This window comes from Cheilinus undulatus, linkage group 17 (genome assembly GCF_018320785.1).
Source record: "Cheilinus undulatus linkage group 17, ASM1832078v1, whole genome shotgun sequence".
NCBI lineage: Eukaryota > Metazoa > Chordata > Actinopteri > Labriformes > Labridae > Cheilinus > Cheilinus undulatus.
The window spans coordinates 29,771,747-29,798,494 of record NC_054881.1 but is presented as its reverse complement, the minus strand read 5'-3'; the positions used below and the strand labels follow the sequence as shown (position 1 = coordinate 29,798,494).

General features: G+C 39.7%; 1 protein-coding gene across 1 annotated transcript in view; it reads left to right on the top strand.

Moving 5' to 3' along the window:
* LOC121525323 (leucine-rich repeat transmembrane neuronal protein 4) overlaps window positions 1–26,748 on the top strand; it is a 176,632-nt gene that overhangs the window by 10,360 nt on the left and 139,524 nt on the right. Inside the window, exon 2 of the mRNA XM_041811234.1 lies at window positions 2,801–4,356. Coding sequence (XP_041667168.1) covers window positions 2,801–4,356 — 1,556 coding nt within the window. The remainder of the gene's footprint in view (window positions 1–2,800; window positions 4,357–26,748) is intronic.

Genomic DNA, 26,748 nt, shown 5'->3' with positions numbered 1-26,748 from the left:
CATGTCATGAATTCTTTCACAGGGCCAATTAAAAATGGACCACAGGATAGAGTTGACCCACGGGCCATAGTTTGGAACCCTTGCTAATAACTATTGGTAGAGGGAAACGGGAAAATATTTTAAAAAGATTACAAGATCTTCCAGTGTGGTGGTGTTTTGTAACTGTCTCTACCTCATCCCTCCTCTCCATCTTACACTGCTGTCTGTCTGTTTCATACTAGATGAGTATACTAAATACAGATGTGTATTGACTCGTTAGCCAAACAGCAGGACCTACATTATCAATGAAGAGAAATATGTAATATTTTTTAAATAATTCTTTCCTGTCATTTGACCTGTGATGGGAGTGGTCAAGTGAGCCACAGAGAGAGAGGCAAAGGAAGTGATAAAGCAGAGGACGGGGAATTATGCTGATACTTGTATGTAACATCATTTGGCCTACAGGCCTCCTTAAAAGCACTCAGGTCGTGAGGCAGTGCTCCTCTTAACTGTGAAGTATACAGAGTTATACAGAGTTACTAATGGCCAGTAAACCTCAAAACTGCTTTAATTAGATCATGTTTAGCAGCAAGTCATAAATTTAACCTTCAAGTTGTGAACAAGACACAGTGTTCTCAGATTATATTACTGTCACTTTCACTTGGAACAAATTGGTGTCAGGGAAGCTGACAAACACATGCCGTCTGCTCTGCAAATATTAAAGATGTGAAAAATAAGTAAAGCAATCCCATTTCCTTTTACCTCTCTATCTACCTCACATGGTTTTAAGCCATCTGTGGAAGTGATTCACATATTGCACATGTGTCATGTGCTGTTTCTAAAACTTTTTCATACTTGAATCCAATCAACTGAAAGACAGACTTTGGTTAATTATAAATCAACTTTATGGGTTTGATACAAGAAGAATTACAATAAGCATCCCTACAACAGAAAACCTTCCCATTCTAAAACTGTTTGCAGATACTAGAGTTTTGAAGAACCCAGGTCTGAGGTTTCATTACTGATAAGGTAATCTGAGTTGGCAATTTGAGGCCCCAAGCAAAGAGCAAGATAGATTCTTCCCTTCTTGGTTAAACTGAACCATGGACAGTGAACTAAAAGCAGCTTTTCAGGTTACAGACAAAGAATTGTTGGTCATATCCAAATCCAAAATACCTAAATACCCAACATTACTTCACTCCTAAAGCTGGGCGTATACTGTGCGAATTTCATCTGATTCAGCCAGGAATTTTGAGTCCCACGACTCACTTGGGAGTTCTGCCGACTTTCAGTTGGGTCAGGCGTTATTCATCATGCTTGGAATACAACGGCCAACGACGACCTGAACACAGCCCGATCAGCAGCTCCTGACTGGTCAGATGGATCTGACGTGTGATATTTTGGTTGTACTTCTCCCGACACTCCCACAGTGAGAGCAGAAACACGAGCAGAATAACAAACTTCGGGGTGTTTTTCCCTTTGTAAATTTTTAGAAAACATACTAAATCATCATGACAACAGCAGGAATGACTTTCTGATGCCCTCCACCCCCCCCACACATTCCTGCTATAATAAAGGAAATAAACGAGCAGGATATACTCCTACCTGCAGACCTGTAGCTGACATGTATGGTGATACTGTTTGTGTGTGGGATGGAAGAGATAGTGGGAGAAAGAGTATATGACTGTAAACACTTAATCCTCAGTGTGTGTCCTTTAAAAAGGAAACTCCCTGGATTTCTGTCACAGTCCGTCTTGACTTCACTCGTACAGTGTGACCACTCAGGTCAGGAATGACCATCGGACCATACAGTGTGAGCACATAAATCTTGTGCAATGGTCATGTGTCATGATCGATTCAGTTGCACAGTATGAGTTGACATTCTGCCATAGAGTCAGCTTGAAATCCCACAGTGTATGCCAGGCTTTAGAGCAACACAACTCAAACTCAGCAAGTCTAATTATTTTAACATGTCTTGAAGCCAGGTGTAGGAATGAGTTAAATTATCATGCCATTTTACAAAGGGTTCACCAATTATTGGCCTTATTGAGGCCAATTCGGTATTGGCATTTTATAGAGCTATAGAATCAATGAATCCCCAAGTATGCTATCTTGATTCCACTGCAAAAATAAGTCTCCCCCTCTGGCTTTTTCCAATATCCACAGATTCACAAAATGTCCTGTATACAACACAATTTGATTGGCCAGATGTCTCAAGAGTACCAGCCAATCAACACTGTAGCCTGGGTGCCACTGAAACAGGGATGGATGGATTCGAGTCCTGTTTTCTTGCTGCCACTGTGTTGCTCTGTGGCATTTCTTATGATAATAGAGTGAGGGCTAAATTGTTTACTGTCCTTCAGTTTTTTTAATCATGCAATTTTACATTTGCAAGATTTTATATATATATATATTGTACATCTTAAAAATCATATCGGTTATCAGTCTTTTGAACTACCAATTATTGGTATAGGTATCATCCTTGATTAAACAATGTATGTCGCCCTTAAATTTTATCAGTCATTCATTTCAACTATCATAGCTATATACCTCTTATTTGATGTAATCTTATAGTGATCATATCGTAAGGCCCCTTGGAGCATGAGGCCCCTGGCAACTACAGATAACTGCCGAAACTGGTGATCTTTACCTTTTGTTTGAGTGTATATCAATTCTGGGTGTGTGCAAATGTATTTTTTCCTTCTCATTGTTGGAGACAGTCAGCTACAGATGTTTATGAGCATTATATTTAAATAACAATAAAGAAGGGATCATTTTCCACTCATGTCTATGTCTTCTCTCTCCCTCCTTTTTCCTACAGGCTCTGCTCTGCGGCGTCGCTGGCTAGTGGTCCAACTCCTGATGCAGGTTTGGCTGGCGGCAAATCCATCATTGAGTGAGCGCCCATGCCCCAAGAGCTGTCGCTGTGATGGGAAAATTGTCTACTGTGAGTCTAGCGCCTTTCGCGATGTCCCCAAGAATCTCTCAGGAGGCTGTGAAGGCTTGTCCTTACGCTACAACAGCCTCGCTAGTCTACGAGCAGGCCAGTTTGTTGGTCTCAACCATCTCATCTGGCTCTACTTGGACCACAACTACATTGCCTCTGTGGATGGGATGGCATTTCAGGGCGTCCGCAGGCTCAAAGAGCTGATCCTGAGTTCAAACAAGATCACCTCGCTCCACAACACCACATTCCACCCTGTCCCTAATTTAAGAAATCTGGACTTGTCGTACAACAAACTGCAAGCGTTGCAGCCTGGACAGTTCCAGGGTCTTAGGAAACTTCTCAGCCTTCACATACGCTCAAACTCACTAAAGACCATCCCAATGCGCCTGTTCCAAGATTGTAGAAATCTTGAATTCCTGGATCTGGGTTACAACCGCTTGCGCAGTATCACTCGGAATGCATTTTCAGGCCTAGTCAAGCTCACTGAGCTGCATCTGGAGCATAATCAGTTCTCAAAGATTAATTTCTCTCACTTTCCCCGCCTGTACAATCTGCGTTCACTTTACCTGCAGTGGAATCGCATTCGTTCAATGAGCCAGGGTCTGACTTGGACCTGGGCCTCTATCCAGAAACTGGATCTGTCTGGGAACGATCTTACAGAAGTGGATGCAGTAGTATACCAGTGCTTACCCAACTTGCAGACCCTCAATCTCGACTCCAACAAGCTGACCAACGTCTCCCAAGAGGTGGTTGATGCCTGGATCTCCTTGACTACAATAAGCTTAGCTGGGAATGTATGGGATTGTGGCCCTGCTATCTGCCCTCTGGTTGGCTGGCTGAGAAACTTCAGAGGAGCAAAGGAAACCACCATGATCTGTGCCTCCCCCAAGAAAGCCCAAGGGGAGAAAGTTCTGGATGCTGTTGAAGCTTTTGGTGTGTGTCAATCAAATGCAGCGACAACACTCACTGTGAGCATTCCTCCAACCCCATCAAGTGTCCCTATCCCGGAACGTAACCCAGCCATTCTGTCTGTACCTACTGGGTCTGGAAAAAGAGGAGAGGGATCCATCAGAGACCCCACATCAGCCGTTACCCCTCCTGTGGCACTACCCCCAGAACAAGACTTGGAGCCTGTGTCCTTCCATAAGATTGTAGCTGGAAGTGTTGCCCTTTTTCTATCTGTTGCAATGATCCTGTTGGTGATCTACGTGTCTTGGAAGCGCTACCCGAGCAGTGTCAAGCAGCTGCAGGAGCATTCGGCAGCAGCTCGCAAACGCCGCAAGAAAGCAAGAGAGACCGAACGCACCCTAAGCTCTCCGCTGCAGGAGTACTATGTGGACTACAAGCCCACCAATTCCGAGGCCATGGATGTGCTTGTCAATGGAACCGGACCATGCACCTATACAATCTCAGGCTCCCGAGAATGCGAGGTATGACCCACACCACCGCCACTTCTTCTAAACAAAACTCTGTCCACAGCAAGAGGACCAGAGGTAATTATTTACACTGCTTTGATAGATGATAAGACTTCTCCTCTGAATATATAGTCTTACACAGCAGGTTTGGTGAATACTGTGTACCCATGGATTACTATTAAATCAAGAAGAGGTGGTTTCAGCATCATTTTCTGTATAACAAGATCTCTCTTGTTTTCAGATGGATGTTTGAATATTCGCTTAAACCCCGATCTCTGCTGAGATGCAAATGTTTGTTTTGCACAGAATGTACAGAAATGCAGATAAATGAGTCTGATTACATTTCCTTTTCTTCGTAATCTTGAGCTTAAGCTTTGCTGTTTATGATAAGACGTTCGTGCTTGTTTAGGTATTCTGCTTTTTTTTGCTTGCATAATACAGGATTGAGCTTTGTGTTCTGGCTCTATGCTGTTCACTTTTTGATGAGCAGTATTGTGTGGGAAGAATAGCTGAATGGTGGCAAGGCTCACTTTTGGACACTGGATGTGATTGCTAATAGGGACTTGTCACTGAATAGCGCTTCCTCTCAGCTGATTTTTTCACACTTTTTTTTATTAATAAAGCTATAACCCAAGCTATTTTTTAGGAAATACTTATTCCTCCTCCTCCTAACAGAATTTCTTTTCCCCTCCTCTGCACACTGTACTGCTGAAGACTCAATTCTTTCCTCACTGGCTTAATTGATTGGTCACATATAAACCAAAACCATGCTGTCTCTGGACATCCAAACATTTACGTACACACATTTTTGTGAAACGCACACCCACCTGGAAATAAGTCGTTTGATTGTTCTGAAAGGAATGCTATGAAATGTTTCAAACATAAGCAAGGGAATTCTTCAAAACAGCATTCACAGGTTACAGCAATGTGGGACTAACACATTTCTCCTCTGCTTACAGCTGTTATACTCCTGTGAACATGGCACACGCCATCCTTGGTTAGAACTTTTATTCCGCGGCTGAGTCTTTGCATCTTTTCCAAGGAAAGCTTCTGTATTTCCCTTTCTTTCAATCACTGACTGTGCTAAAGCAACGGGCTAAGAAAGAGCTTAGCACATGTTGATGATCAGGTAGCCCACCTGTAACGCTGTAATCCAAAAGGCATAAGACACATTTTGGATAAGATCTCTTTATATTTTCACATTACCAGCCCACTCTCTCCATGTCTAGGTCCTGGATCTTTTCAGCGTTTCTGCAGTTTAAATTTCTGGTAGGTTTTCTCTGGAGGAATGACTGTAAATGCAGAGGTTTAAACAGTGAGGAGGAGGTGTAGGAGGGCTCGATCCTCCACATTTTTTCTCCCATTTCTGTTACTGACCGTCTGGCTTTCCAGCAGGCAGGTCACCCAATGTAATGCTGGCAGGTTGCTCTCACTGGTGTGATTGCAGAGATACAACTAAACAATGCTGCCATTTTGTTCCTGTATTCTGTATGCATCTCCATAAAAGTGCCTTTTATCAGCTTACAGCAGCACATTATGTTCAGTGTTACTTTATTTCAATGTAAAGCTCCATTGAAAGTGATGCTGGGTGGATATGGTGGGAAAATAAAGGACGCTGCAGTCCTCATTCGTCAGAAGCTGTTTTTTTCATTCTGTGCTTTGCTAACATCTTTTATGAGATCACTCTCATTTGCACATGACCTCTGCTTCAAAACAGCATACCATGCTGTCATCACGCCAACATAATATGTGCAATTCCATCTCATCCAAACATGTGCATTGTATGATATCAACCAAGCAACATGCATGGAGTGTAGTGGCTGCATTTGATGGATGTACCCATTTTATAATCCAGTTCTAGACATCATTTATTTATTTAAATGATTTATTACTTTATTCTATACAGCCCCCTAGAATAAAATAATAATAATAAAAAAATCCCTACTGTGTTAATATTTCTTTTAGAGGATTCCATAAGCCTGTACAGGTGTTCATGTTCTTGTGGCTGCCCTGTATAATTTGAATAATTAGCTAGTTAACTGGCAAAGCACACAGCAGGAGACAGCTGCCCACAGGAAGGAGGTAGGAAGAGGGTCATTGTTGGCATTTCTGAAAAAACAAAAACACCTATTATAGCCGGCAAGATGAACTCCATTGTCCACATGGAGCATTAACTGATGTTGACTGTAAGGTAGCTTCCGCTTTGTTCTTTTTGACAGATTGTAAATCCAGAAAAATCAGAGTGGAACATGCACATCAGTGGATAGGCTCAGGTCTGATTTTTTTGTTTGCCCGTTCACACTGCAGCTGACTTCCAAAAGATCAGATACGTGTCTGATTTAGAACCACATATGAAAGTGGCCTGAATCTGATTTGAACTGGTCAGATTCAATGTGACTTGCACTGTTCACACTGTCAGAAAAAAATCAGATACGAGTCACATGTGAGTAAAAAAAATCAGATTCAGGTCACGTTCAACTGCAGTGTGAACGTAGCCTAGATGACAAGGACACCAAGGAGCTTCCATACAAGACTTTACTAGCAATTAAATTAAAGTGACGTTTCACGCCCATATGCTCTTCTTCAGAGTCTGGACATTTTTTTTTTTTTTTTGTCCAAAAGGTTAATGTTTTAGTTTAATGTTTCATTTTCAATGATTTTTTCTGTGTTGCTGGACCTGGAATGTTTTTTTTTTTTTTTTTTTTTTTTTTTTTTTTGTCCAAAAGGAAGGTAGTTTTCTTGCTAAAATTTGACATTTCAAATCCATTATTTTAAAGGACATATAGTTTAATTTTTTCCCTATAACTACCCTAATAAGCCATTCGTAGACTAAAAGGTCAACTGTGAAAACTATCAAAGATATATGTAAAAATGTATTTTCCCCATTTTTTATATTAATTATTTTTCCCAACTCCAGTCCTGTCCAAAATTATAATATATGTAAGAAAATGAGTTATTTTCTGAAAAAAAAAAGTTAGGTGGCTGGGGGATTTTTTTCTAAGCATAGTCCTGGATATGTCACTTACAAAACCTGCTTTAAAAACATAACAGATTAATATTTTTCACCCTTTTTGAATTGTATCTTTAAGTGAACCTGTTTCACACCAAATATTCAGTTACTTTCAGAATTTTAACCTTTTAAATGCCAGTTTGAATACATGATGTCAATGTTTCATATGAAAATCACAGACAAAAAATGATTAGTTTTTTAGTGTCCAATTTAAAACTTTACTGTTATAAGCCATTTTGTGGGAAAAAAAATATTCCATCTACTCCCATTGTAATTGTTTTTTGAACTTTCTGCCATTACAGAATAAACCATAAATTCTGTAATGTCAGTGGTTCATTTTAAAGAAAAATAGAGAAATGGATAATTTGTAGTGTATACACCACTAGATGGCCAAACATTCCCCAGCCACCTGACATGTATATATTATTTTCATAAAAAAAACAACGGTGAATTCTTGTAAATAAAATTGACATTTAAAGGGTTAAAACCCCCAAAGTATAAAAACATTTGGTAGTTTTAGAAAGGACTTGACTTGATGAAAAAAATTAATTTTAAAAAATTAGAAAAATGTTTTTTTCTATAACTTTTAATCAACGTTTTTCACAGTGAACATTTTTGTCCACAAATTGCTTGTTAAGGTAGTGCTTATTAATGATACTGGAGGGTTCAGTGTACATGGCCATACATATGGGAGCATTTTTTTGTTTTTTTAGTTTACACATATTGTGGAAGACAAACCTGTCATGTAGGTGCAGATCTGACAGAGTTTTAAAATTCAATTTGTGAGATGCAAAGTATACAGTAGATTGCAGCTGCAGCACATACATTCGTTCAAATTACTGACCAAATTAAGGAAAAATCCAGTAATTAAATGTGTCTAATTCCTGTCACATAAGCCTCCTTTTTTATCTCCACTGTCTCCTCCATTTTGTTTCTTGAGACATCCTTTGAAAACTCATACTCTCTATCCTTATCTGTGCCATCTGTCCCATCTTAAAACACTGTGGAGGGAAGACAGCAACTATCATTCAGCAGCCCAGAAAGTCCTGAGTTCATCTCAGAATGTACTCCGATCTTGTTTCTACATTTTGTTGCTCTCATGTGGACATAAATCACCCAACAGCACCCAGCAGTACCTGCTGCTCTCTCCCCACCTTATGGCACCGCTGCCTCTCCTAGGGCTCCGGGCTATAGCAGCTCAGGTCTGTTCATCTCTTCTGAGAGGGAATTGCTTATTCCTCCTGTGTCACTCTTAACATTTCTTTCATTCCAATTCTGTACCATCTCTATAACTCACCCTGGACCTCTTCACATGATTGTCCTTTATCAGCCCCCTGGGCCACCTGCCATTGATGAAGGTTTGACAGCCTTTTTAGTGGATTGCCTGAAGATGGAGCAATCCGTGTTGTACTACGTCACTTCAACCGTCCCACTGAGAGGGTCTATCCGTGTCTGAATTTATAACCTTTGTTTGTTTGCTTGTTTGTTTTTGATTTCTTCTATCTGTACTACATATGTAGGCTCTGGATAATCTGTCCTCTAGCCTGGGCCGCTAATGGCCTCTGACACCTCATCATGTATCAGAACTCAGACAGGATTTCACTGTTTTTACAATCCAGAAAAAGCCAGCTGCAACACTTTCCCCCACATAATTCTGGCATTTTGTTCCTCCACTCCTGTTTCACTTTTCTACGAGGTGTTTATCAACCAAAAAGGGTGTTGGAAAATGTTGACATTGTGCAGCTGGCTGTTGATAAAAATGCATGTTTGAAATTAAGCATTTGGCTTACATAGATTTTACCCAGAGCTGAATTATTTTTTTGTAGAATGAAAATTAAGATATTTTTGGCCCACATCATCCAGCCCTAGATGTACATCAACAGTAATAAATAAATGAATAAATTTGGGCTGTTAACATTAATGCTCATGATTAATCTGGAAACCTAGATGCATTTAAAAAAAAAAAGAAAAAAAAAGAAAATTAATCATAGGACCAAGTTTTACCACAGCTTCCTCCCGTAGTCCTCCAGAGCAGATGTTTACGTGCCTGGGGATGAAGAGTCTAAAGTGATCCAAGAGGGTCTGGCTGCAGCCCTCGAGCAAACCTATACGCTGGGGCGTTCGGCTGGAGACCTCTATGGTGGGGCAAAACCTCTTCGCTGGGGCGTGACGTCATTGCCCAAGCCTATGCTTGGGCTTGCAGCATGTTAGCTGTTGGTAGCATGACTACAAAGCTGTGCTTATGACACATTAGCAAAGCCCCATACACTGGGGCATACGGGGCTATATCTGGGCATGCAGCAACACAACCCGACCCCTACGCTAGGGCTTCGCCCCAGTGTAGTGGTCTACGCTGGACCGTGCAGTAGCAGACGCCGACCCATACGCCCCAGTGTATGGGTCTACGCTATTAAACTCCGACTGGTTCGGTTTAGGCGTTTAAATCCGACTAGTTAGGTTTAGGCATTAAAATCCGACTGGTTAGAGTTAGGGTCAGCCTGTCGGCAAGCGGATAGAGCTGAAATTTCGTCGCGGGTAATATACGTCACGCCCCGGCAAAGAGGTCCGCCGGCTCAGGCAATACACGTCACGTCCCAGCAGAGAGGTCCGCTGGCCTCGGGCAATATTCGTCCCGCCCCAGCGGAGAGGTCCGCCAGCTCGGGCAATATACATCACGCCCCAGCGGAGAGGTTTCGCCCCAGCGTAGAGGTCTCCAACCGAACGCCCCAGCATAGAGGTTTGCCCGAGGGCTGCTGCCAGATGCCTCTCAAGTGATCAGTGATGAGTGAGGGGACAGACCCTGGTCGACTTAATGGCAAATTTCGATTGAAAAAGCTGGAAGTTTAGATAAAACCAAAGTTATGTGTTAGCAATGATGCTAACATTAACATCAATCAAACTGTGGTCGTCAAGCTACACTGACAAAGTGCTGCAGACCTGGATTTACTAGCAAAATGACAACAACTAAGCTCACTAATGCAACCATAAATGGGTCAAGACTGCAGAATATCAACATCATTGGAGATGATGGGCTTCAAGGCAAGCAGTTTCTATACACCTTGCAGCAGAAGCTAGTTTGTACTTTATGTATTTGTTTGCTAATTAAGTTTGCATTCATGGATTTTTTTGCCCAGAGAATTAAGATATTATAGTTTACAAACCATTACAACTAAGCTGAGATAAAGCTGAAAGACTGTAGTTTACCTTAGAGTTTCCGCTAGACTTTTTGTCCCCTAATTTTTATTATTTTACTTCATTAAGAGCAGCAAAATGCATAAATCTGAAATCATGTGATACATCGATACATACAAGTCTGTGCTAAACAGGACTTAGGACATGTTTTTTTTTTTTTTTTTTTTTCCCAAACCTGACCCAAAACTGATACAGTAGAAACCAAGCTGACAGCAAACCCGAGTAATTATTACCCTGTCATTACAGACTGGTAGACACGTACACATGATTAGACCCTGGAAATTACTGCATTTCCAGGCCCAATGCCCAATGCAGTCGATGGGCATAAAAAGTGGTGATAAAGATGTTGTTTGAGTCCTAACCTCGGCACTTTGTCACTATAATATTCCAGTTTTCTGTTCCATTGTACTGTATATGCTTTCCCCTACTCTTAAGAAAGGCTGTCAGACAAACATAATTAAAATGAGGAATTACTTTATTCAGGATTTATATGTATTATTCATTTTCTTGTTTTGTTTAGGAAACAAAAACTTAACGATAACAATAAAAAACAATAAAATAAAGTGTTTTTAGACTCTTGCATCAAGACTCTTTATGCTGATAAGTTGAAAGCCTACATTAATTTTGTTCCTGCATTGCTTTGTGTACAGTATCAAAGATGAACAAAAATTATAATTTGACTCAAAAATTTTAAGTCAATGTACTGTCTTATGACTTTGTGACTGACTTTCTTGGGAATATACGTCTGCCTCAAACTGAAACTTAAACTACAGTGGGGAATAAAAGCAGGACTGCTATGTGCCCTTTTGAGTGCACTTCTTTTTTATTATGAGCCGCTGACCTTTTGCAATGCATAGTCCTCTATCAAATGTCAAAATGTATAGAAATGTTGTTGAATAACTTTTATTTTGTTATTTTTTTAAGAAAACCTTAAAATGAACATTTATTCTGCATGTACTTCTTCTGACAGTTGGTCTTATAAAGCAGCTTCTGCAGTTTCTCTCATCTGTGCCAAAACAACTCATTACACTGCAGACAGAAACTACCAGTTGACTTTACAGTTAATAAGTGCAAGAATCATAAGGTTTGTTAATGATTTTGTGACTTTTTTTAAACTTTTTTTTCTCTACTGCTGCTTCTTCATTACTAGATAGGAGGGAAGGTGCCTATTTTAGAGAACAGTTAGCTTTATGTACAGTTTTGTCAACTCTTAACCTACGTAGTACAGTGTTTTGAATGCATTGACATGAATGTAAGAGGAGCTGTCAGTAGCAAAGGCTTTGGAAGCTTTAAGAAAAACGTTCAATTATTTACATGCCCTGCTTCACTGTACACTTCAAACTGTTTCTCCAAGTGTGCAGCGATTTCCCTCTTTTGCTGCTCCTTTCCCTGTTTCTGAATGCCAAGGTCATTGTGTCATTGTGTGTTAATTGCTCAGAAAAAAATAAATAAATAAATCAACACAAACACTTGGAGGCTAGCCAAGGGCAAGTAAGCTATCTGTAATTCAGTGGGGAGGCTGGACTTCTTGATGCTTGTGTCTTCAGTCGACAATTAGCCGTGTGGGAGACTTCAAACATGCACTGCGCGTGAGAGAACATCTCTCTCATCCGCTAATCCTGTCTGTTTCACACTCTGGTTCCATGCTGCTGCTTCCTGCACCACCGTTTGATCCATGCTTAATGAGGGTGTTAGATCACCAATATAGCAATTACATTACCTGGAAAAGAGGGAAGACTCTTTTCTTCCCCCCCTTGGTTTCCACAATACAACCCCAGTGCATCATTAATGCTAAGCTTCCTGATGCACTGCCTCTGTTATCTGTTCTGGTGATACTGATCTTAAAATCTTTTACAATTCAAAGCGGATGTACTCACTTTGTTCCTGTACCTGCCCAGCAATTATTATGATTTTCCTTCTACTGGTATTTTCACTTACAAAGCAATTTCTCAAAGCTTTGCATGATTTGTTTTACACTGCTCTCTTGCCCATAGTGTTAACTACTTGCCCCGCTATGATCGTGTATTAACCCCCTTGTGGGTGAAATACTAAAACAGCATATTTCAAGCATCTATGAGTCTAAACAAAACATAACAACAAACCTTTGATTTTTTAAGTTGTTGTAATAAAAGAAACCCAGATAAGTGACTGCTGAGAGACTAATACCATATTAGAGCTGCAGCTTGCTCGCCCCCAGAGTGATCTGTGTTCAGCTGTAGTCATACTTGTGAAACAGCATTTATTTATTGCAGCAGTTGTCAGAAATATCCCTAAACTTGCACTTATTTCACAACTACATTCCAAGCATAATACTACATAATGTAAACCCTCCATGTTAGAAAAAGTGAGCAGCATTCCCCTCATATACAGGGCCTATAAAAAGTAGTCGGCCCCTTGCATGCTTTACCCTTTTATTAATTTTTATGAATTAACCATGGCCAATATAATTTGGCTGTTTTGACAGTTGGAGTGCAGTGAATGTGTCTCAAGTGATTGTAGTATAAAGGTATCTGTTCCTCAAAGGTCCAGTCACAGCTTGATCAGTATTCCTGGCTACCATTACACCGTGAAGACAAAGGAACACTCCAAACAACTCAGAGAAAAGGTTAATGATAAATCCAAGTCAGGGGATGAATACAAAAAAAGAATCCAAGGCAAAGAACATCCCCAGGAGTTCAATCAAATCCAGCATCAAGAAATGGAACACGTGTAAATCTGCCTAGATAAGACTGCCCCCACAAAATGAGTGACTGTGTAAAAAGGGGACTAGTGAAAGAGGCCACCAAGACTCATATGAAGGAGAAACAAACTTCAGCAGTTGAGCTAGAAAACTCTGCAAACAACAAGTGTTGTTCTGTAACCTTGCAAAGCAGATGGATCCGCCCATGGATGGTAAAGCACCAGTTTTATCAGAAATTGACGACATTTCTTAGTTAAAAGAAGAACAAAGAACAGCAGTGAGTTGTTTTCTTTTCAAAAACGACAAGATTCGTGTACTGACATGTCTATAATCACCATGGTTCGCGGTTCTGATTGCAGTGTTTTCTCCTTCAGTAACGGCGCAGCTTGGTAGTGGCTACGTCATGTGTTTTGTTGCTCTGATTGCCCCGGAAAGATGTAAAAGACAGAAAGTTCATCCAATCACCATTCAAGTTTTTTTTCAAAGGCTCTACCCTTTCCCAATCGCATCTATGAGTGGTTTTCCAGATGGATGTGTGAAACAAATCCATCTTATGTGTCAGGTTAGTTGTTCTGGTTTTCGCCACTCAAAGCTTTATGGGAGAGTAGAAAAGAGAAAAATTATTAAATATCAACTAGAGTTTGCCAAAAAGGCATGTAGGAGACTCCATTGTCAGTGGAAGAACTTTAATTTGTCTGATGAGACTGGAATGGTGCTTTTCGGCCATCAGACAAGACGCTATGTTTTTGGGAGACCAAACACTGCACATTACCACAGTGAAGCATGGTGGTGGCAGCATCATGCTTTGGGGATGCTTCCAGCAAGCCCCGCAAGCCTTGTAAAGGTGGAGGGTTAAATGAACACGGCAAATATGGGAAAATTCTTGAGGCATTCTTATTCAGTCTGCAAGAGAACTACGGCTCAGGAGGAGGATTATTTTCCAGCAAGACAATGATCCTAAACATACGGCAAAAGCTACACAGAAATGGTTTAAAGACAACAAGGTGAATGTTCTGGAGTGGCTGAGTCAAAGCCCAGACCTCAATCCAATAGAGAATGTGATGGCTGGACTTAAAAAGGACTGTTCATGCCCAATCCCTATCTGACAGAGCTTGAGTAGTTTTACAAAGAAGAATGGAGTAAAATTGCAGTGGTCAGATGTTCAAGCCTGATTGAGACCTATCCACACAGACTCACAAAGGTGCATCCACTAAATACTGACTGGAGGGGGGTTAACATCTATGCAGTCACTTATTTTACACTACATTGTTATTTAACTGACATTACTTTGTAGAGATCTGTTTTCACTTTGACATTAAAGATTTTTTTTTGGTCAAAAAAGGCAAATTATATTGACCATGATTGATTTATAAAATCATTAAAAAGTTTAAAAGGACATGAAAACTGGTCATAGGCACTGTAGTTCCATCATATAATGCATTTTTTCTGTAATATGTAAGTTCTGACAGACTTGGCATAATCATTATTTTAAATGAGTCATTGATCTCAAAACAGAAAAGAATAAATTGGCTTGTTGCAAGTCAGTTTAGCATATGGTCTGAATCCTTTTATGAGTAAATAAACAGAAGGCACTCTTACATGTTACAACTTGGCTACTTTTGAAAATGTATTTATTTGACAAAGAAAAGGAATAGTGCTACAAAGCGAATGTGAGGCGACTGAAAGGGCTGTTGAGTCCTACCCAAATCAATTGTCAATTACAAACAAAGATAACTAGCATAGACACCAGGAAGACCAAAATTTTGTTTAAATTTGTGAAATGAAAGAAAATAAATCCTAACCAGCAGAACTGGGCTAACTTAGCTAATCCAGACCACAATGAAATATACCCCTAAATCTTGTGTTACTAATAAAGCATTTTTCCTAACATGAGTCAATATGTGTTTCCAAACTATTACCTCCCCATTCACAGTGCCTTCAAGCACAACTAACAGAGCACAGTTTCTAACAGGGAGCTCTCTACAAAGCACAGGAACGAGCTAAACAAGCTCACACAAGCAGCTTCTGAATGAATGTGCTGGCCAGAGTTTTAAAGCAGAGTTGGCGGCTGCTCTCCTACGGTTGAGGGTTTTATAGTAGGTTTGCACCCATCAGGCTTCTCCAAGGCAGCACAGATCTAGTGTATATTTACATCCTGTTCAGTGGTGGCTGGTCAATAGGGGCTGCTAGGGCGCCCCCCCATTACTCTCCACAAAGAGAGGACAGATCTTAAGATCATTGAATAGATTTTTTAAACATTTGCTTTAAATATCAATAAATTTATATGAATATAGATGAACTCTGTTATGCACTGTATAAATATGATTTATTAAGGGATTAAAATGTGTGATGTGCAATAAATCAGTGGATCACAAACATTTTATGCGTTTGCTTTACTTCCCGTTCACACATTTCCACCCCGGGCTCCTGCACCCACAGCCTTCCATAGACCAGTGGTTCTCAACCTTTCTGAGTCGCAACCCCCAATTCAACATGCACTGTTGTCTGAGCCCCCCCCCCCCCCCCCCGCACTGTGCTGAAACAAAAAAAAGGGGACCGGCATACATTCATGGTGAAATAGTCAGAAGTGCTGGTTCAGTTCAAATGTTTGACATATGATCATTCCTACCAAAATTGTGTCATAGAAAGACAAAGAGTATGAACTACAGAGCCATTTATTTTACTCCACCCCTCAGTGTGGCTAGGACTCATAACGCTTCCCCATTTATCCCCCTTATAGGCAGCCTTGCTGAGGAGCTAATTCATGGTAGGGGTAGTCAGTTTGGGTCTACTGGGATGTCTCTCTCATTAGATAGCACTAAGAGTCTACCCCACATCTGTTTCTGACCTGGGTCTTGAACAGCTTTGGTTTGGAGAGTGTTATTGGCGATGTGGCATACTGTATTTTAAGGAACTTGGTTAGAGTAGGGAAGGATCCTTTATCACATTTTGTCCACAGTAGGGCACCCTGGAGGGTACATCATCATGCTTTATGTACCATAGGAGCATCTACAGGGAACATTCTCAGCATTTTCTTTAAACATTTGGGCATCAGATGCCCCCATCTGAGTCTACCAGTGCTGCTTTTAGAACACAATGTGTGCTCTTCACTCCAATCAAAACAGCTCTCACTTTTATTTACGTGAGGAGCAGAGGTAGTCCTAGCACCTGCTCTGGTCGGTTTGGAAGCAAAAGAGCTGCAGAAGGAGACAGAAAGGCAGGTGGCCATTGAATAAGGTAAAACAACCTCAGGGAAATGGAAACACTCTGGTTCTGAGGTTTTGAGCTGGAACTTTGCAAAACAACGTAGTAATCATGATGCAGATATCTATCATAAACAACATGATAATGTTTTTTTTGCAATAATCTGGCAGTCCTGTTGTCTGGAGAATCCACCATTTGCCATTATAGAGTAGTTAACTTCAATGTGAAGGAGGTGTGGCTTTGGCAAAAACAATGTCATAACACAATGCTATAGACATTTTTTTAATGACTGGTTTTAGGCATCTTGTTTGGCAGCTGTGTGAACAAAGAGAAATATTGTTCAACATTAGTGTTGCTTAAGCTCAACAACATGCCTACATTAAAAAGTGAGGACATTTTATGAAACTCTTACTAAATGAGGAGGTTGTTCGTTGGCCGGTATCTGAATGGTCTGTTAAGTACCTGTTATAGGCACATTTTCATGCAAATGTCTGTTCAAAGAAGAAGTCAAAGTCAACCAGCCCCCCCTATTATAGGCATTTTCATCTCTTTTTTTTTTAATCTCTGGAATGCTCACCATTGAATGGAGCACTTCTGCTCAAGACTTGTTCACTCTTAGCAGAAAATGATGTGCCGTTTAATGAATTGACAATGAGTGTAGTATAATTAGCCTGTCATCCTTGCATAACGCTGCTGTCAGAAGGAAATATTTCTGCCTTGCAAAATCAATTTTATATTTCTCTTTAATAGGTTTCATGGGGCCTAGTGTCAAGAAACTTACTTACTGCATCTTTCAAGGAATGAAACTCTCATTTCATTACTTCTAGAAAGAGTTGGTGTCCGTTTCTGTAGCTCGCCCTAATTAACCAAGAGTTGTAATTAAGAGGAGCGCTGCACAAAAACAGAGGGGAGAGGCTTAGTCTTAGTCAGTTCTCTGTGGGTGGACAGGGCATTAACCGTCAGGAAAACCACAGATCTTTGTCTCCATAGGATTCCTGTTCATTCTGTTCCTCTCTGAAGAACAAAGTGCATGAACTTTCCACTGACATTTATGTCTCTTGCAATTGTGCTTTCCAGTCTTTCTATTACATCCATCTGTATTCCGTGGAAAAAGAGCAACCTGGGATGATTAGAAAAACTTTATTTTGTGTTGCAAAATACAGCATTTGTGTGTCTAACAGCCGAAGGCAGGCTCCACACTAGATGGTTTTTAAATCTTAATCCTGTGGTTTCATTTTTAAGCACTGCACTAATAAGCCATTCATAGATAAAAATGTCCTCTGTGAAAAATATTCATTAAAATTTAAATGAAAATATTGTTTCCCCAATTTTTTGATTAATTCTTTTCAGCAACTTTAGTCCTGTCCTGGTTTTAACCCTTTAAATGCCAGTTTGACTGCAAGAAGTCATTTTTGTTTTTTATGAAAACAGAAAATTAGTTATTTTTGAAAAAATAATATCAGGTGGCTGCAGGAATTTTTTTCAAGCATTGTCCTGGAAATGTCAAAGCTTAGCTACACAATTGATTTTTAGGCATTACTGGTTTTTGTGTACTATATTCCCTCATTACATCACATGTCCACTCATGCAACTGATGTAAAATTTTTACAAATATTTTTTTCCTTTTTTTTTTCAGCTTACATTTATCAGTAAGTATCAAATCTGATCATAACTAGAAAAATGTTCAATTATTTCAGAGTTCTGACCCTTTAAATGCCCATTTGCACGCATGGCTTCACTGTTTGATATGAAAATGACAAACAACAAATGAGTTATTTTCTAAACATGATGGCGGGCTGGGGTATTGTTTCTTTCTTTTTTTTTTTATTTTTATTTCTCTGCCAAAGCTGAATAAAACCATGAATTCTGTAAAGTCAGTGGCTCATTTTGAAGAAATGTGTCATTTTGCATAGTGTCTAAACTTAGATACCATTTTTTTTTTCATTATTAACATAGGCATGAAATATATTTCATTTCTTAGTGGCAAAGGCTATAAAAGATACTATGGTAGAGATATTTTTAAATTAAAAAAGAAAAAAAACTGAAATTGTAAATCAGCATCAAATTTATGCAATGATCAGTTCTGTGAATTGCAATCAACAAAGTCATTGCCTACCACTGGGAAACCACCATCTTCTGTCATGGGTCCTAATTTGTTTGTAATAATTATGAAGAAAGATAGAGCCTGAAAACTAAATGGAACTACTCTTTTAGCTCTTTTAGCAAAATATGTCAGAAGGAAAGTGTGTCCATGTGTGTGGCGGTGGGTCAACTTTGCAAAACAGATGTATACGACAATTTCTGACAGGACCAATCAGTGACGAGGGGCAGTACTTTTGGGCGTGGTGGAGTCGTGATATAAGCCAGCAGCAACAAGAGGCCAGTGCAGATGTGGCAGAAGACATTAGCGTGGAGGCTGCTAAAGCGTAAGATTTATCAGAACTTTTATTTGTAAAAGAAGAACAAAGAACAGTAGTGAGTTGTTTTCTTTTAAAAAATGACAAAAGTCGTGTACTGACATGTCTACAGTTGCCATGGTTCATGTTATGCAGTTCTCTATAGCTTGACTCCTCGGTAGTGGCTACGTCACATGTTTTGTTCCTCTGATTGTCCTGTAAAGATGTGACGGACAGAATGTCCATCCAATCACCCTCAGAGGATTTTTTCAAAGCCTCTGCCCTTTCCCAAACACTGTCTATGAGTTGTCTACCAGATGGATGTGTGAAACACATCCATCTGGCGTGTCAGATTAGCGGTGGGTGGATTTACAGTACATTCGTTTTTGCTTGAAAAGTTCTGCAATTCATGAAACTGCTCAAGGACACTCTTCTAGGAACAGTCAGATAATTATATCGAGTCCAGAAGCTGGACTGCTGTTTGGAGCAGTAATCAGGTGCAACTAGCACAAATTAGGCTACATGCCTTATTTTTGGGGAGGGGCTCAAATCCGGCCTAAAATTGTCATGTAATTAGCCAGCCCAACCATGACATCATCTTAGGACCTTTTGCAATGCTCTGTGCACCGTATTGGTTCGACCCTGGGGTGTTTTCACTTAACTGATTGCACCTCTTGTCAGCAGTGTGTGGGCGTGTCCACACTGTGAATGACTGACATCTCCCAGATTCTCCTGGAGAATCACACACTTCAAGGGTCTGAAGGTTGGAGTTATCTTAAACGAAGTTGAATAAAGTAGTTAGACCCACTGGCTTCATTTAAATAAAATTCAGGAGGTTCTAGCTGATGAAGATGTCAATTTATTCGCCAGTCTTAAAAAGGAGACTTGAATTGAACTGCATTGATTGTGGATGCATTAAGCCATGGTATTAAGTCTAAGGAAATGCTTCCCCCCTTCCTCTCAGCTCAGGAGATGTTTGTGCTGTTATTGGTACTGACAGCATTTAAGTCATCCTGTTCAGCAGATTCAAGATTGACTGGCACTTTGAGTTGAAGTTGACTAAGACAGGTAGGCGAGTGAACCTGGCAGAGAAGCACGTCGAACAGGATGGAGAGTCCGACAGGCGGACAGGAGAAGCAGTTAGAAAGCCAGAGAAATCAGGCAGTCATCCAGGCTCGACAGAAAGATTGGCAGGCGTCGGTCCACAAAGACACACAGGCCTTTGTCCGTGGACAGCTGTCCATCCTCTGATGGGTGATGGCTCAAAGCTTTTTTGAAGTAAGATAATAAGTCTGAGGCAAGGCCCAGAAAAGATTGGCATGTTTTCCTCAGTGGTCAGATTAAAACGGCTGTGAACCGAGGATTTGGTGTGGGTGCATGTGGGTGTGTGTATGTCTTCTAAGAATTACCAGGCATTTCTGATCATATTTGTGTCAGGCTTGTTTGGGTAATTATGTAACTTCACATCACAGCTGGGATTAAAATACTTCTATTGTATTAACATGACTTTCTTTGTAAATAACACTAAGGAACATAATCCATGGTACAGATTAAAGCATTGTTCCTTTTCAGCCATGCTGATGTTAGAAATTCTGTCACTGTAAGTTTAAAGCTTTTCTTGTCCTCTCATTTTCTAACAGGACAGGGCTGCACGGCGGTGCAGGGGTTAGCGCTGTTGGCTCACAGCAAGAAGGTCCCTGGTTTACTCCCCAGTCAGGGCCTTTCTGTGCAGAGTTTGCATGTTCTCCCCATGAACGTGTGGGTTTTCTCCGGGTACTTCGGCTTCCTCCCACCACCAAAAACATACTCATTAGGTTGATTGGTGACTCTAAAATTGCCTGTAGGTGTGAGTATGCCTGGTTGTCTGTCTCTATATGTCAGCCCTGTGTTTGACTGACGACCAGCAGAGTTGTCAAAAGTATTAACATTCATTACGCAGGTAGAAGTACAGATACAAGGGTTTAAAAATAATTCTGTTGAAGTTGAAGTATCAATTCAAGCTTTTTGCTCAAGTAAAAGTATAAAAAAAAGTACTGGTTTCAAAACTACTTAAAGTGTAAAAGTAAAAGTAATGTAAAGGGGAAAAAATTCCATTAATGACAAAAGCTTAGGCCGCACCACAGGGGCCAATTCCATTCTATCATTCCAGTCCATTCTACCATTCCATTCCATTCTACGTTTTATTCCATTCCACCATTCCATTCTATTCTACCATTCCATTCCATTCTACTTTCCATTCCATTCTACCATTCCATTCCATTCTACCATTCCATTGCATTCCAGATTGCGCAATATATCTGGATAGTTTTTTGGGTTTTTTACTTGTGTTTTTTTGAACGATGTCAAGCCAGAATAAAAATAAGCTGAAATGAAATAGTAGTAACAAGACTATTTTTAAAATGTAAGGAGTAGAAAGTACAGGTAATTGCATGAAAATCTAAGGAGTAGAAGTAAAAAGTTGGCTGAAAAATAATTACTCCAGTAAAGTATAGATACCCAAAATTTCTACTCAAGTAAGGTAACGAAGTATTTGTACTTAGTTACTTGACACCTCTGGTGACCAGTCCAGGGTGTGCCCCGCCTCTCGCCTAATGACAGCTGGGATAGGCTCCAGCCCCACCATGACCGATAAGTGGTATAAAAAATGGATGGATGGATGGATGCAATTTAGTAGCATATATATTGTTTTTGTGACAATGAATTAGCTATAAAACTATTAATAACACATTACTACCAGGGAAGTTGCAAAATCTTTTTATTTTATTTTATTTAATTTCATTTATTCTATCTTGGCATTTGGGGTCATAGGGAAAGGCCATAAACTATAAACTATGTTTATCCATCCACAAAGTGAGTTGTTTTTTGTTTTTTTGGTTTTTTGGTTTTTTTTGTCAGACGTTGCACTGTTGTTCAGTTGTGAAACAGTGACCTCAAACCTGACCTCATCGTTATGGTCAAAGTTAAAGGTAATTTGGCCTCTTTTTATCCTTTGCTTGTGAACACAATATCTATAGAAGGCTTTAGGGATTTCACTCTAATTGCAGGAATAGCAACTCTGACTCATGGATAAACTTCATGCATTTTGAAGGTACAAGGTCAAAGGTCAGTCAAATCTTGTGAACACAGCAATTTAAAATGCATTAAGAGATTTTTGTCAAATTTGGCCCAAACTTACACTTGTACTTGAAGGTATGCGGATTTAATGCCTGAACTTGACCCCTATACTCTAATTAATTAGTGCACTAATATATATATATATATATTATTATTATTATTATTATTATTGTCCCTTTCAACACACTTTGGTTAAGGCTGCATTAGCATCTCTCTGTAGCCACAGTGATGTAATATCCGTCCATTGTTTCTTATTAATGTTTCATTTCAACAAACAAACAAACAAACAAACAAAAAAATCACAGACAGCTCAGTGGACAGGTCCAAAGTCATTTGCACCCTTTTAATGATCTCTTATTAAATTTTGGATCCATAAGTTCCTTTTTCCTTGGTTAAGTCTATGTTTAATTGTGGAGGCATTCGTAGCGCCGTCAAGATAGCACAGCAGAGGGCTGCATTGGGATTTGGTCCCGCCGGGTCTCGCGGGACCCAACACAAATGTCGTGGGAGCGGGCGGTTTGAACTTTGCTGCGGGCAGGAGCGGGCGGAAAAAAAAAAAAAAAACACTGCGGGATCAGGATGTAGCCTAGGGACAGGATGATGGAGTCAACAAATGATGTAGAAAAGAAGCTCAAACAAGGTCTTTACAACAGAAAAAGAAAACAAGGCAAGTCTGACAAGTTTTGTTTCTGCAGACAAGCTCTGATGGAACATCAGATTAATATCTACTACTGAATACTAAATGGTGAGACAAATACGGTTTCATAAATAATTATTTCAACTGAAAAAATGGGTTTTTGTGTTGTGAACATTAAGGTTTATGCTTAGAGTGGCTAAATGAGCTGTCCCTGGTGCTGAAATGCAGCAGATTTGACTGACAGCTGCCGCTCAGAGAGAGAGTGAGTGAGAGAGATGCTCTCCGTCGATGGGCGATTGTACATGCTTTTCTGCAGCTGATTCTTTTTCTTAATCATTTAGATTAATAGGTTGTTTGCACTGACATGATCTTCTTGGCCCATTTTTGCACAAGGCACTGTTTTTCGTTTTTGATGTGTTTTTGTTTTTGATGTGACACTTTTGTTTCCCCTTTTCTGCCAGAACAACACCCGGTCTGAATCTCTATTAATGGCCTATAAAATGATGTGTTTTATCCTGATGGGAGAAGACACAAAATCAATGCATCTCTATTACTGTGCGTGCATGAATTGTCAGGGTTTTGCGGGTGTGGGCAGGAGTGAACATACAGATTGCGGGTGCGGGCGGAGGTGGTCAGAAATTCCGCAGAAATTTTAGTGAACAATTGACAGGGATAGTTAGATTAAAAATAGGTTATTTAACATGTAGACAAACATCTGAACTGATAAAAAAGTTAGCTTAACTTAGCTTGTTTGGCCGTTCATATGCCCTTATATTAAAAAATACCCGCTGCTTTCCTAGTTGGCTAACTTCTGCAATTATTTTTTGATATGCAATAATAACCCTGTTTTTTCTCTGTAATTCCAAAATTTACCTCTCCCCAATGGCTTCATATAGTTTATCAGCTTTATGTCCATCCGTAAAAAAAAAAAAAGTGCAGCACAATATTGTGGTGTATCCATATTTTCTTACACCCCTACCTTCTACTGTATTTTCACTGTTTGTAAACCATTGACCTTTGACAGACAGAACTGCCAGGCAGTATTTGTTTTTTCCTTTATGTCTTGAGCTATTGGTTGGATTTTAAGTATTTCAAAATATCCAAATAAACACGCATGATTTAGCACCTTTTGTTCCATACACCATACAAACAAATCACATTACACAGCGTTTAAATCAAAGGGAATATTTAATATGTGAGGCTAAACCTCCTGACATTTCTACACATTGCGCCAGTCCAACAAGCATCACAACAGAGCTGCAAAAGCAATCAGACATCACATTTCTGATGCTACTGTGATGTTCTGCCAGTCTTTTATGGTGTATATTGAAAAGAACTCACATGAAGGGCTGTGGGTGAGTGAAATATATTGATGCTGAAAATCTAATGAAATTTCCTATGCCTTTCAAGTTTGATCCCTCTTCAGCGTGTAGGTGTCGGAGCAGGCTGACTGCATGTGCTGCATCCACTCATGCCTGCATACAAAGTAACCTTCATCTCCCTAGCTAGAATATTCTCAGAGGCTTCACTCTGTTGTGTCTCCTCTTCCTTTTTAAGCCCTTTCCTCCGCTGTGTCAAGCACATATTATTTTTAGTTAATTACCTGTCTCTGTCAACCTCCAGCATCCCACTCTGTGGCCTCACTGCATCAGCCTGGTTGCAGGTTGTCTGCTACTGCAGGAAAAACGTACACCTTCTATGATTGATGACTTCTATTCTCAAACTGCTTCACCTTAGTATTCCAGCAAGAAACATAATATATACTTGTTCTAAGAATAAGCCTCACTCTTCCAACACAGCCAGAGTGACAACTGTGACTTTTTTAGAGAAGAGAAAGGAAGTGACTTTAGGACACTAGCCACTCAAATCACATAATATACCTTAGTTATATCTGCCCTTGGTTTCCACACTCCATGTGAGAAACATCATACACTAAGAGCCCATCTTAAACCATAAAATATGATGGTCCTTCTTATCGACTGAATTAGGAAGGTAATAAAAGCAAAGTATTGACAAAAGTGACAATGGATACGCTGAGGATTGATCATGTCATGCAGTTAGTGAGGCTACTTAAAGTCCCCTTTCTGTATTCATTACCCATCTCCTGAAATGTTAAAAAGATCACGATAATGATCATCATAAAAGGTAAAATGAAAAAGAGGGCAAAACCCACCTGAGCCCTATTCCTTTTATTAATCACGACACGTTCACACTGCAAAACCTTTGACATACAGAAGTTTACATTAATACAACTGAAAATTATAATGTAAAAAAGTAGATACAAGTTTTTGTCCTGGGTTTTTCTTTCTTAATTATCGGTTTATTTATAAACCTATTTGGGACAGAGTCCCCCCAAATGCAGAACACACAATATTATTTGAAAAGTTTGTCAAAATACCAACAGAAGAATTCATTGAGTTAAATCTGACAGATGTGAACCTGGGACAATCAGACAACTGTGAGACTAACTGCACAATCATGCATATCTGATTAGGATTACATCTTTTAGTGTCCATGTAAACAGAGAAGTTAAAATCTCCAATTAGAATAAATTCAATCGGATTGTGAATAGCAGCGAGTGCCTCCTGTGGCTAACATGCTCACTGTGGATAAGCGCCTACTAAAACACTGCTTCTAAACTACCAAACTGTCACCGCAGATGAGGTTATTAAAAACTATTTAATTTGTTTTAGAAATGTTGTCTAACTCCACATCTTCTGCCTTTATCCCTTTTCTCATACATTGAGAGCATTGCAAGTCCACAATATGGCCTGAGAGGGACATACATTACATCCTCTTTCTGCTGCAGAATCAATGTTCTCGTATGAATTGTCAACAGATTTATGAAAGTGCACTCAAATTATTTAGACTGATTATCTTCAGCATGTTTTGTCTTTCCTTTAACGGTTACAGCTTGAAACTGTTGCAGCTTCTTGATTGTAAGGACTGGCTGCATTAATAAATGTTTAATAATAATTATACAGTTGTAGCAATGATTGCACTTAATTAAACTATGATAATTTCCTACATTTTCTTCAGCTCGGGTCATGTATAAAGAGAATCCAGGAGAAACTATGGCTAGATTGCCTTTTCATCTGCAGTGTGTCTGATATTTCATTCATTCATCTTATCTGATATTCAGCCTTTGAGATATGATCCCCACTGCTATTTTGCCACTGATTATAACCATTAGCACCAAGTCTGTCTGGAAATGAATGGGGTCACTACCCTCAGCATTAAAACATTCATCAGGGGATGTGATTTACTGGCTGCTCTCACCATGAGGGAGAATGTGCTCTTTGTAAGGCGGTCATTTAAAATGGGATGTGCATCACAATCAATGCAAATAGAAAATTTTAATCAGCTCAGCCATTGTCCTTCAACTCCATTCAGATCTGTTGGACTGCTCAGTTCTGCAGCATGCATGCCTGTTTTTAGAATGCAGCCTCTTTACTGTGACATAACCAAGCCCTTTCGTGTCTAAAGAAAGATTGAACAGGATGCTATTTTCAGATTGCAGAAGTATCCCTGAAATATCAGTGTTTTTGACCAGAGGTAATTGAAATTCTGTAGTCTTATATTCTTCCAACTAGATGACCTGCTCACAAATAAAACCCTTAGGCTGATTCTTTTTCTTCTTTTTGACTCAACCCTGTTGTTTAATCATGGCAGATGGAGATGCTTTATTTCTGTTTTCTCTTTACTTATAAGAATCTGTGCAGTTGACACCAGGCTAACCAGATTTAGGTCAGCAAATTGATGCTTTAGCAGCATGTCGGCAATAGCTGATGAAAGTAGCATGATCATCCTTTGCATTAGTGCTTGGGTAAGATTGAAGTTGTGGTTGCTAATCTGGTTATTCCTTCAACTTTGAATTAAACTATCTGCAAAAATCTAAAAATTCACAGAGCAATGCAGGAAATTGTGACAAATATCAGAAAGGTACAATAAGTTGTACTCCCAGTTTTCTGTGGGCCTTACTCCACATCTCAGAGTGTTTTTGCCAGGGAACATTTAACACTGTCTCCCGAATTTATCTAGTCAGCTGCAAGGGAAAGTCTGTTACAGATAGGGAACAGCAAAGCAATGGAAAATTACAAGTTGAGCCACAAGATAGGAGTAGACAAAAGGACCGAAGAAAGAAAAATGGGTAGGTGGACCTGGAGTGTTGTAG